Source organism: Megalops cyprinoides, chromosome 24, assembly GCF_013368585.1.
Source record: "Megalops cyprinoides isolate fMegCyp1 chromosome 24, fMegCyp1.pri, whole genome shotgun sequence".
NCBI classification, from domain to species: domain Eukaryota; kingdom Metazoa; phylum Chordata; class Actinopteri; order Elopiformes; family Megalopidae; genus Megalops; species Megalops cyprinoides.
The window spans coordinates 7,183,418-7,195,950 of record NC_050606.1 but is presented as its reverse complement, the minus strand read 5'-3'; the positions used below and the strand labels follow the sequence as shown (position 1 = coordinate 7,195,950).

General features: G+C 41.2%; 1 protein-coding gene across 2 annotated transcripts in view; it reads left to right on the top strand.

Annotated features, from left to right (window-relative positions):
* The window catches only part of LOC118770936 (dipeptidyl aminopeptidase-like protein 6), a 120,570-nt gene that overhangs the window by 106,480 nt on the left and 1,557 nt on the right, over positions 1-12,533 (top strand). For both annotated transcript variants that reach the window (XM_036518725.1, XM_036518726.1), the window contains exons 13-25: positions 416-523; positions 1,068-1,159; positions 1,577-1,624; positions 1,776-1,891; positions 3,226-3,273; positions 5,062-5,160; positions 5,484-5,553; positions 7,281-7,475; positions 7,848-7,902; positions 10,917-11,016; positions 11,414-11,472; positions 11,569-11,641; positions 11,887-11,960. In XM_036518725.1, coding sequence (XP_036374618.1) covers positions 416-523; positions 1,068-1,159; positions 1,577-1,624; positions 1,776-1,891; positions 3,226-3,273; positions 5,062-5,160; positions 5,484-5,553; positions 7,281-7,475; positions 7,848-7,902; positions 10,917-11,016; positions 11,414-11,472; positions 11,569-11,641; positions 11,887-11,960 — 1,137 coding nt within the window. The remainder of the gene's footprint in view (positions 1-415; positions 524-1,067; positions 1,160-1,576; positions 1,625-1,775; positions 1,892-3,225; positions 3,274-5,061; positions 5,161-5,483; positions 5,554-7,280; positions 7,476-7,847; positions 7,903-10,916; positions 11,017-11,413; positions 11,473-11,568; positions 11,642-11,886; positions 11,961-12,533) is intronic.

Genomic DNA, 12,533 nt, shown 5'->3' with positions numbered 1-12,533 from the left:
AGAACTCGAAAGGGGGCCGTCTTTTACCTGTAACACAGAGCCACTCTATCAATGTGTCAGATTTGGTTCTGAAGGATCCCAAAGTCCCTGACTCTGCTGTGAACATCGGGAGGTTATTCAATGTGGTTGTAGCTTTGTGTGAAGAAATACTTTGTACTGAGATTTACTGTGAACTCATTTTCACCTGAACCCCTTGGATCCGTTCCCACAGCTTAACCAGAAATAGAGTCTGAGTTCCTCCTTCTAAGATGGCGTAAAACTTTAAATGTTTAAAATCTGAGACAGCACTGTATATTTCACAGCATTCATTCGCCCATTGGACTATGTGAATGTTAAAGTGAACAGTGACCAATAGGTCATTTCCAGCTGCTGTAACAGTAAAAACTGAAATGCCTGTGTATTCACATGTGCGCAGAACGAGGAGCCGGTGTTCTCCAGGGACGGACACAAGGTCTTCTTCACCCGGGCGATCCCACAGGGAGGGAGAGGGAAATTTTTCCATATCTCCATGTTGTCCTCACCAGTAAGTTCCCATGAGCCTCCCCTTCCTCAGAATCTTCCAGAATTACACCACACATGGTGACCGGACTTACGCCTCCCTACCTTTCAACGGACCGAATCTTAAAGCTTGTGCTAGACTCCATTCCAGCTTTGATATGACACAATAAAGAGTTGCGTCAAGGGGTAGATGTTTTTAATTCAGCTGAAAAGGTCCCTTCCTGTTTGGGAAGGAGTTGTTCAGCTTCCTCTTGTGAACTTTCTTGATTTTCCTTACAGAAAAATGGTTTGGGTTATGCCCAATACCTATGAGGGCTTAATATCATGGCTGCAGAGTCCAGTTTTTGTCTGAAGAGAGCTTTGTAAACTTCTAACTCCATTACAGATCTACCTGATGTCTATTACAGCATGAGTATGAACAGAAATCTCAGCATCAGCGCTGTAGACTATAAAATGCTTAGCGGGGTGTTCAAGCAGTTAATCTCTCCATAGAGAGATGCTGGTAATGTGGGGGGGTTAATACATGGTAAAGAGGTAGCAATGCTGAAGTTTCTGTTTCTCTCTCCAAGCCCAACGCCAGTGCTGACACCCTCCAATCCCTCACCACAGGGGACTGGGACGTCACACAGGTCTCGGCCTACGACGAAGAAAACCGGCTGATGTGAGTGCCAGCGTCCAGCCGTATGCAGACTGATGGAATTTAGTATGAAGATAGAAGTCGTTATGAGGCTTCAAAATGTGACACCACATGTGTGTTATTTTTAATTCATCTTTCCATTAGCCGGAAGGCCTGAGGTGAGGCTACTGATGAACCTCACTGAAATAAATGAACCTAAGCGTCAAGCTCTTAGTGGATGTAATTCAGACCAGATACTGATCTATGTATAACAGTCTGGCTTCCAGTTAAAATGCTCTCAAAGGTCAGCTGTTGTATGTGTAAAAGACAAGTTGCAAAGCATAAATGCAGCCATGCAGAAATCATATACTACATATGTATCACAACATTATGTAGCAGTGAATATTGGCAATATAGAAAGTGTTGGGTTTTGAGGTAATGATCTATATCCACATTTTATAGATATTTCTTGAGCACAGAAGATGATCCCAGACGAAGACATCTTTACAGGTAAATGGATGAAGTGATGATGTGGCTTTGCGCAGCAAATCCAAACGTTGTGTTGTATGGAAACAGCTCATGATGTTGGCTGTATAATACTCATTTTACGCAGTGTATCAGTTTTTAACCAGGCCGTTGATTCCTGCGGTTGATGTTTCAGTGCGGACACCGTTGGACCCTTCAACAGACGCTGCCTCTCCTGTAACTTTGAAGACTGCGGTTATGTGAGCGTGTTGTTTAGCCCTGACCTACAGCACTTTCTTCTCAACTGTAAAGGTAGGTGTTGCCGGTTCTCTTTCCTGCCTTGAAGTGCAACAGTTGCCGTTGTCTTTCCACTCTAAATTATAAAGTTTGGCATTTTTATACGCTATAAGAATATAAAACGGTATTGTCTTCTTTATTGTACTCTATAGGTGGGTCACAGATTCTGAATCAGTTCTCAGGTGTACTTTGACCCACTTTACAGTCTCCAGAGAGTCAGCTGGTCCAGTGTCCTACCTTTATCCTTTACCTTGGTAATAAATTGTTTTATATGGCAGCGCAATCATTTAAAACTAAGGTAGCACAGCCACCACTTTCATGAACATGCAGCTTAATGAGGTTGCATGATTTCACCTTTCTCATCATAATTCAAGAAGCTGTAGGTCAGTAGCTGCAATATATGTAACATTACAGTATAGTCTTTTGATTATGTATAAAACAAGTTTTAAAGTCTGTTTTCAAGTATAAATATGTAAGTATAAGTATAAACACACACACACTCACATATTTGCAGTGTATGCCCTCCTTTCATTTTGGACAATGTATCTTATCACAATAACTTTTTATAAGGGACTGTTTATACTGCCAAATTGAGTTATGCTGTATGGCTCCTCTCAGAACACAATAGCAGATAGCAACTTGAACATGTGTATATTGAGGGCACGGCTGTTCAAATGTGCTCCATTCATAATTAATAAGCCACTTCTGAAATAAATGTAAAACTGCCTCAATCCCACACAATCCTGGTTCAAATTGTGCATTGTTTCCGTGCTCCCATTCTACTAAGAGCATCATTCACCACTGTACATTATATCTACTGGAAGCGTATCCCTGTGGCAGTTACCCATTCAATGATGCTCTGTTACTATGAGAGTTTAATTAGCGGCTTGCCAAAAAGCCCTTTCGTAACAGCAGCAGATTCAGAATTTTTTCTGCCAATTAGCTTCAAAGCTTCTCTGCAGGCGTTCAGATAGAAATGCTGCCACCTTTTGTGGAAATGTTTACAATGTTTCACTGCTGAAAAACACAATACTCACCAAGGAAGGAGTATTGAAATTCTCTGTTTATTGCTTGTTGAACATGATGCACCTGTTGAGTCCTGGTGGAAGCATGGGTAAGGTGATACTGCAGTGTTTGAAGTGAGAAAAGAGACTGTGAGACTCTGCAGTGTGAAACACAAATAATGTACAGTGGCTTACAGCTAAAGGTTAGCAGCACGAGGGGAAGGAAGAAAGACACTTGGGGATAGATGTAATATGGATGGAGTGTAACTTTATAGTGTGAACCCTGCTTTTTTCCCCTAAATGTTCTTTGGGGTCCATTGTTTGACCTTGCCTCTTTTCTCCAAGGCCCCGGGGTGCCAGGTGTTTCTGTGTACAGCACCCGCAACAGAACAAGTGAGTACGCCAAGCTCCTGAATCAGTCATTGCAGACCCGTTTCAGGCACTGTAGCAATGCCCCAAGTCTCTTCAAGGGAAACATCAAGAGGTGTTTGGCCACAGAAACTTACTTTCTTATTTTCTGAATAACCTGAATTGTTTTGACAAACTTGACTATGCTTTGTCTGATATGCATTTCAGCTTGATGACTAATATTGGTGTCCTATGCTTATGTCATTGCTGGCCTTATTGCTTGAGAAATACGTCTTGAACACGTTGTGCCAAATTAGCCTTTTAAGTTATACTGGATGACAGCATCTCCCAAATGTAGATAGAGGGGGAGATTTGTATAACACACATATTGCATAATATTGCAGCTCAGCATACATTCTTTAGAAGCTTTTTACACAGCTATTGTATCAGCTGACTGAGAAGAAAAATCCCACAGCTCTGATATCAGTACCATGTCCTTGAGGTACAGGAGTGCAAACAATATATTTTTTTTTTGAGTCAAAGGTAAGACATCCTCCACGACCATGCCCTGCTTGTCATTTGCATGCAGGGCGAAAGTGGGAAGAGTGTGCAATCTGAGAGAGAGTTATAGCCTCTGTGGCCATAGGTAGGCTGTCAGCGAGGAGCAGCGTATTACCTCTGTAAGGGGGAGGGCAACGGCCCATTTTGTGTAAACAGAACCTGGAGGAAGCGCTCTGAAGGTGCCATGAATTATTGAGCTGGCGGCCGTCGTCATGGAGCTGAGAGCAGCCGCGGTCTGATGGACAGCTCGGTTAATGTCACTTTCACAGGATGCTTTACTCAGTGGAATTCGATCCCCTTCATTCTGCAAGCACCCTGCATTCCAAAGAAAAAAACAGCTTTAAAAACAGACTCTACTATGCCCTTGCCAATAGAATCCTGTTGTAACAGTGACATCAGAGCAAGATTCCATTGGTCTTTTGTCCCTTTTTTTTACCCATAATGCTCAGTCCAAAAGGGATTTCAAGCATGGGTTTTTTTGGAATTGCTTAAGTCAGTTAAAACCTCAAGGCAGATTAAGTTACATTCATGCTCCTCCAAATTAACTGAAAATTTGGCCAGAGTAAAGGTCCCTCCTGCCAATCATTGTACCGTCATTTGGATTCCCTGTTTAGTTCAGCTTGCTTAATCTTACAGGGGTGACTGAGCAAAACATTATTCTAAATGTCAGTTTTTCACATTCATTTTCACCTTGACAGATGATCGATTTCCCGGTGCTGACATCATATCATCTATCATGATTATGCCTTCTGTCATTTCTCTGCTGTGGCTCATGAGGCATGTATAAAAAGCAAAGAATAAAAATGAATTACAGTGACCTTCAATGTCACAGATTCAATATACGAGTGTTACTTAGGGAGGGAAATATATATATTTTTTGCAATTAAATGGGGGATTAAATTAAGGCTAGGCTGTGGATAGATTTTCTTTTTCTGTTGTTTAAATGACTGTGCCTGGTGGGATAGTGAGGACAACAGAAAGCTTTCACATGGTTTCACAGTGATTCACAGTGCCGGCATGTGGCCATGAAGGTTGTATGTGTGTGAACATGTGCTATGCAGATTCCTTGGAAATGAAAGTTAAGTGCATATGTTTAGTGTGCATCAAATGTTTGTTGAAATTATGAAGTCATGCTTTGTATTTTTAAAGAAGATGTAGGCTATATTCATTTAACTAAGCAAAGACGTATGTGCTTATTTAACATGATTATTTCCTTAATGTCTGTATGAGGGGTAACTGCCTAGCGCTGTTGCTGTATCCCTGCCATTACAGAGGTCGTCGACTTGGAGACAAATGATGACCTGAGCAATACAATCAACTCCATGCAGATGCCAAAAGTGGAATACAAGGAGATAACGATCGACGATTACAGTAGGTATCCATTATCCCGCTCGTAGATATTCAGTAAATTGGTACTTCTTCGGTTACGGTGGAATTAGACTTTCCTAAATTCCCAAATAACAAGTATATTGCATTTACATTTACATTTATTTATTTAGCAGACGCTTTTATCCAAAGCGACTTACAAAAGTGCATACAGTAAGTATAGCGACAGTACGGGGGACAGGATGTGTACTGTTCCACAATGAGACAATTCTCAGCTGAGAGCATCCTGTGTCTTTTGTATATTTGACTGTAAACAGAAATGTGTGATGTTTTTGTGCAGAGGGTGATTTGATGGCTATTTTTTGCAGCTCTGATGATGCAGATCCTGAAACCTGCTGGCTTCAAGGACACATCTCTTTACCCCCTACTCCTGATAGTGTGAGTGTACTTTCATCATGTACACACACACACACACGCGCGTGCACATAAATACACACACACACACACACTCTCACACACACACACACACACTCTCACACACACACACACACACACACACACACACACACACACACACACACACACACACACACACGTGCGTGCACATAAATACACACACACACACACACACACACACACACACACTCACACACACACACACACACGCACACACACGCACACACACGCACACACACACGCACACACACGTGCATGCACATAAATATACACACACACACACACACTCTCACACACACACACACACACTCTCACGCACACACACACACACACACACACACACGTGCGTGCACATAAATACACACACACACACACACACACACACACACACACACTCACACACACACACATACACGCACACACACGCACACACACACGCACACACACGTGCATGCACATAAATATACACATACACACACACACACACACACACACACACACACACACACTCACACACACACACACACACACACACACACACACACACACACACACACATAAATAATAGGGTTTCTATTTAGGACAGGTTTGAAATAAAAAAAAACTATGCAAATCAGATCATCTCCATGTATATTTTTATTGGCACAAGCAGAACTCAAACGCGCATACCTTGCTTGGAGGCTTTTCCACAGATTAACAGCCAAGAGATGTTAAATACAGGTCAGTTTTTAATGAACAGCTCAGTCCAGACTAATTAATTCCAATCATTTGGAACAAAAGCCTACATGCACACTGTGAGCAACTCTCTGCCTTTCTCTAAAAGAAAAACAAAAGAACTGAAACAGATATTGCCATGTTCAGCAGACAACATACATACACGCACAGAAAAACACACACACACACACACACACACACACATACACACATAATCACACTTTAAGGCTATCACACTCACACCATGGCAAAATATCATTTTAACCTTAGACTTATTTAAAATAAGGTGATGAATATGTAGATCTGAGAGATTTTTCATTGGACTCTTCTTTTCCTAAAATACTTTGAAGACACTTTGTTTCAGCAACTGTGTTAATTATACAGAGTCACAGTGGTTGTCAAGTTCTTAATCAAACCACTGACACCTTATTCTTGGCATGCCAGCAGGGCTCTAATAACTCAACCAATGTAATTATGCTGCAAATGAAAGTGTCTCCAGTTCTCCCTGAATTAACTCAATCTCTGATCACACTTTGGACTTTAAAGGGACAGTGAATTGGGTTTCAGCCAGCCAAACTCAATATCCCTGAGCTTCCCCTTGACACCATACACTTCATCTTAACACACATAATGTGATCTCAGTTTCCATAATGATTCAAATGGATACACATTTTTCCTGTAAGAAAAATGGCATATGTAATACTAACAAATATGAAATCTGAGGAGTATATATGTATATCAGAATGTGCAATACATATTAAAAAAATATGCTTTTCTGACACTTTCATGTGTGTGTACAATTACATGTGTAAAAGTGGCATTTTATAATATGATCTGTATATGTTGATATATCTGAAAATATGTATTCCTCATAGTTTGGAATGCATATTTTACTATATGTTGAGGGACCTTTTATAATCAAGCTGGATTAAGAGCCTTTACCAGAGAGATGGAGGAGTGACAGTGGGCTCTATGTGATGTGGGTGTGGTTTCAGGGACGGGACTCCAGGGCGTCAGACGGTCACCGAGCAGTTCCAGGTGGACTGGGCCACCTCTCTGGTCAGCAGCTTCGGCGTCATAGCCATCCGCTTCGACGGGCGGGGCAGCGGGTTCCAAGGCACCAACCTCCTCCACAAAGTGCAGCGCAGGCTGGGCGAGTATGAGGAGAAGGACCAGCAGGAGGCGCTGAGGTGCGGCTCCGAGGGTCGACTTTCACTTTGCAGATTAAAAAAATAACAGTTTTATTATAGTATGGTGATAGTTTGCTTTTTTTAATTAAGGTAATACATCTGTTCTGATGGAAAGTATTCAGTATTTAGTATGGACCTGAAAAAATTCCTAACTGAAGAGGTTCAAGAGGACCAACACTTTATGCTTTACTGAGCCAATCTGGCCTGGGTCTTTTCAGTTAAAAGTTATTAGGTGATCAGCAATCAGAAAGAACCTTTATATTTTAATGAGAACAATCTGCAAAGCAGCAAAATCAGAGTACAGATAAACAGCAGGCTAGACTGTAACTATGAATAGAGAGACCTAATCGATTGTTTGCTTTTTAATTTCAGCATTTTATTGAAAGAAACTTATATTGACAAAACCCGCGTCGGAGTATATGGAAAGGTAACGATTATTCTTTGTTTTCTTGTTATGGAGGTAAATGGCTGTCATCTGTCTTCTGTATGTCTGTGCATGCCATTTGACTCACGCAAATTCTATGTGTAATCACACATATAGTAAAATGGATTCTAAATGGATTCTAAATTCTGCATTTTCTGAATGTGTCATGGAGGCAGTCTCCTCAGCATACTGTTGTATAGCACTGTAGCTCTCAGTGAGTTCAGCCACCTCTGACCCCTGACCTCCTCTCCATGACGATTCAGTGCTATACAGATGCTGTGCAGATTCGCTGGTCAACATCCTATATGCATGGGCTAGTGGCAGCTACAGAGAGGGGGGATGAGCCCATCCAGGTCGTTTGCAATTCGGTTAACCCAAGCAGTGTCATCCTGGAGTGGCAGAATGAAAGAGTAGAATGATACTCGCGCTGGCAGGGCTGGAAAGGTTGACAGGAGCAGTGGTCACTGGAATCAGGGACTAGGAACTGGTCACACACAGCGGAGAGGCACAGCAGCACCCTGCAGCATGGCCGAGAGGTCACTCCCGCGTCTGTCTGTCTGTCTGCCTTCAAATAAAGTAACGAAAAAGGGAAAAGATGAATTTGGATGAAACTGGGGTGAAGTGGTTGTCTTTGGAACAAAAAACTGATATGAATTTAGGGCTTCTACAACAGCTGCTGAAGAGTGGCAGTGATATAACTCCCCTGAGATCCAGAATTCTCTCTTCTCACTCCCACCTCACTGAACCCCATGTAAACGGCTGTACTCAGAGCCCCCCCCCCCCCCCCCCCCTCCCTTTGTCTCAGTGTCTCCTTGCTTTTCAGACCACTTCAAATTCGCTCGTTATTTCTCTCACAAAATTGGCTCTCTCTAATGAGTATTTCTCTTGCCCCTTCTCTGGTCTCCCCTACCGCTCTGTGTCCAACACTGTTGGATGCTGGGATGAGATTGAGTCACACACAAAAGGGTCAATACACATATTTTTAAAATTAAACTGCAAATTAAAATCTCATTTCAAGGGGTGGGGGGGGGGGGGGGGTGAACCAGGGGGGGGAGGCACACTTTGATGTGGTCCGAAAAGAGATAATTACTGCACTCTCATTCCAGATAAGTACATATCAGCTCTACATGTCCTAATAGAACCTTATTGTTTTTGGTTGCCCAGATAATCGTGAGAAAGGGGATTTAAATGTCTGAACCCCAGGCCAGCGTTGTCATTGCAAGCTGCTGTTCAGGCCGAAATCTTTGAGCCGTGCAGCACTGCGGTCCAGTTGTAATACTGCGACCATGAATTATTCACTGTGATTACGAGCTTTTAAGACAAAAATGCTTAGTCAAAACTGAGTCAAAAGTGTTGCAGTAGAAAATGCAGTAACGGCACAGAGGGTCTTAGCCCCATTTAATTCTGCTCAGTGATACACTGTGACATAAAAACGAGAGCTGCTTCGCCTCAGATTCCCACCGCTTTGCTTAACTCCGACTGTGAAGGCCTTCCCTGGATACGTGTCCTTGACATTTTGATAACCGGTTTGTGAAATGCGGCGCTGTTTCAGTCTCGGCTGGAGGGCCGAGCATATGCTGCTTTCTCTGTTTTTACAATCCCCCCCCCCCCCCCCAACTTAATTGGACTAATTAAGTGATTAATCTTATGTGTTTGCTGCTTTGCATTTCCCAGAGTGCAGAGCTCTAAAATAAATCTTGATGCAAGCTGACTTAACTGCAGAGGTATAGCGTAAGCACTTTACAGAGAGCAGCCATAAGCAACTTCTGTGCTTTGTAATGCATGTCTTATGAAGGGGTAATGCCATGCTCATGCCTGACTTAAGTATGCTTTATGAAGATTGATAAAACTATGCTTATAAAGTAATACACGGTATAATAATGTGATACTAATATAAAATATGACTGTGTGTGTATCCTTTAGCTGTGATATGTAATTTACAAACGAGAACAGAAAGGAAGCAGTGATGATACTGGAAAATCTTGAATAAATGGATCACACACATACATAAACATGTAAATTTTGGGCAAGGTTTTGTCCTGCAACATTGCAAAGTACTGCATCCTCAGTTTCTTTCATGCTGAGAGCGATTATGCAATGTTTTGTTCTATTTAAAGCAAAAGCAGGAGTTGGGGTAAAAAGGAACACATACAACGCCCACCATGACATGAGCCTGACACCTCTCTACCGTCTTGTACTATATTAGAGCCTCACACACCTTCTCTATGGTCTTCTACTGTATTAGTAATCCTGCATTGTAAGCCCTGTTCTCATATATACTTTGTCCGTTATGACATCATCAGCTTCTTCCCCTTGCTGAGACAGAGGAGCAACAGTAGGCTGCGCTTTCTGCCCAAGGCCCATTCACTGGCAATGGAGAGAGAGATCCCTGTGGGACTGCTTTTATCTCCTTTGCACCGCCTCTTCTGCTGCACATTGAAATGGGCTTGGATTGAAATTTTCATCTGGAAGCTTGTAATGACTATGTAATAGCCCTATGAGATTAGGGAGGCCTGAGCAGTATCAGCTATCCAAGTTATGAGCTAGCTATGCTAAGTTATGGATGATGCCTGCATAGATGACATTGTCAGCTGGTACATGCTGGAGTCTGCCCAGTAGTCTGTCCTTGCGATTAATAAACTGTTTGGAGGTGGAGACATTCTAGCCTGCAAGCTTAGCTAACCCGCTTGACAGACAGTGCAGCGGATCAATGATTCAGCTGTTGGTTTATTCAGTACATTTGGGAATACCCTTCATCTCACATGACACGTGACCGCTGAATACCACTGAATGTATTTAACAGGTCAGCAGATAATGAGGAAAATGTAAATGTAAACAGACCAAAGATTTTTAGAAACAATCATGTGTTTTTAGCCCATTTACTCCTTGTAGGAATAACCTCATGTAGCGTTTAGCAAATTGCATTTTTCTGGTCAGCTGGTCTAATTCAAGCAATGTCAGCTTTAGTTAAATCATATTTGGGTCCTAACAACTTCCTGTGTGTGTTTTCTCCGCAGGACTATGGAGGATATTTAACCAGCCGTCTCCTCTGCGCTAAGGAGTCCGTATTTACATGTGGAGCTGCTCTTTCACCAATCACAGACTTTGAATTATATGGTAGGTGGAGATTTATAAGATCATGATTAGTTATTTATTACCTTGTGGTGACATTGTGAATGAGGGGCAAAAGCAGTATCTGGGAGAGCAATGGTAAGATTGGAATTAACCTCTGTTAATACTATAAATCTGCATACTCTATGTGTTCATTAGTAATTCAATTTTACAAATTGCCATTGCTTTTAAGATGAAGTGAAAGTACAGACCACGAAACTGGGATCAACTGAGAGTTCACGACCATTTTGTTTAAACTGCTTTACATAACAAAAGACATTTTAATTTGTCAAATCTTTATTGTGAGTGGTATCAGTCTCCTGTTTCAGAAGTTTTCAGAAATGTATGAATATCTGAAGGAAAGTATCACACCTTAATAATGGTATTGTCTCCTCTCCCTCAGCTTCTGCCTTCTCTGAAAGATACTTAGGATCACCGAAGCTTGAGCATTCCATTTACCAGGTACTTCCTCTTTACTTACATATGTTTGCATGATCCCATTTACAATGCAAGTCTGTTTAATTTTAATTTAATCCATTGATTTCCCTGTTATTATAGCAAGCAAGTTTAACAAAATGTCCATCTCAGCTGGTCGATAAAAAGTACCTCATCATCCACCCAACAGCAGACGGTAATTTCTTCTTTTTTATTTAGAATTTTTTTTTTTAACTGAAACCTACGCCTGGCTACAGTACTGTCTCTTCTGACAGAATAGGTGACAGGGTGAATGTTGTTGTTTGCTCAATTAATTGGCAGTCTATATGTTAATTCAAAAGTGTATTTTCTCTACAAGTGCATTTATTATTGTCATAATTATTTTTGTTATCATGTAATGTTTGCTTGCTAATAGTTATTGTGTTTGTTATCTCCCTTCAGAAAAAGTCCATTTCCAGCACACGGCAAAATTTATAAACCACTTAATTAGTCAAGGGGCAAATTACACTCTTCAGGTAAGTCTGTTCTTTATGTTGATGTAGCTCAAAGGAAATTTCATTGGATGGTAATTCCTTTTATATTGTTGTTTACAGGAAGGTCTGGATGTTAAAATTAGCTTGTATTCTGCGGTAGTGTTATATTCTCTTGTTAAAGTATGGTGTATACATCATACTTGACACAGCAATGCATCATAGGATGTTATAAATATTTTAATAGCTAGTTTCCAGATGCTCTCATTGTTTCCAGAAGTCCTAAAATTGTCTAATCAAAGGGTATTGTGAATGAGGCAGGGTATCCATCCATTAGACAGCTGATAAACTTAAATTCAGTTCAAGAGTTAGTTTTTTGTGTTAAGAAGTACTCATAAGCATGTGCACATCCCTCACTGGTTTACCAGTATTGATAAATATACTGAGCATTAGAAGAATCACTTTAAGTATTTTGTGTATTGTGTTTTTAGCATCAGTTGAATTGATTATATTCATCCTGGCTAAGAACTCAAACTTAGCTATAGTGTGCTGGCTAATTCTAGCCTGCACCATAACAATATTACAAAAGTATTGTTCTCTTGATTTGATACTCAGTTC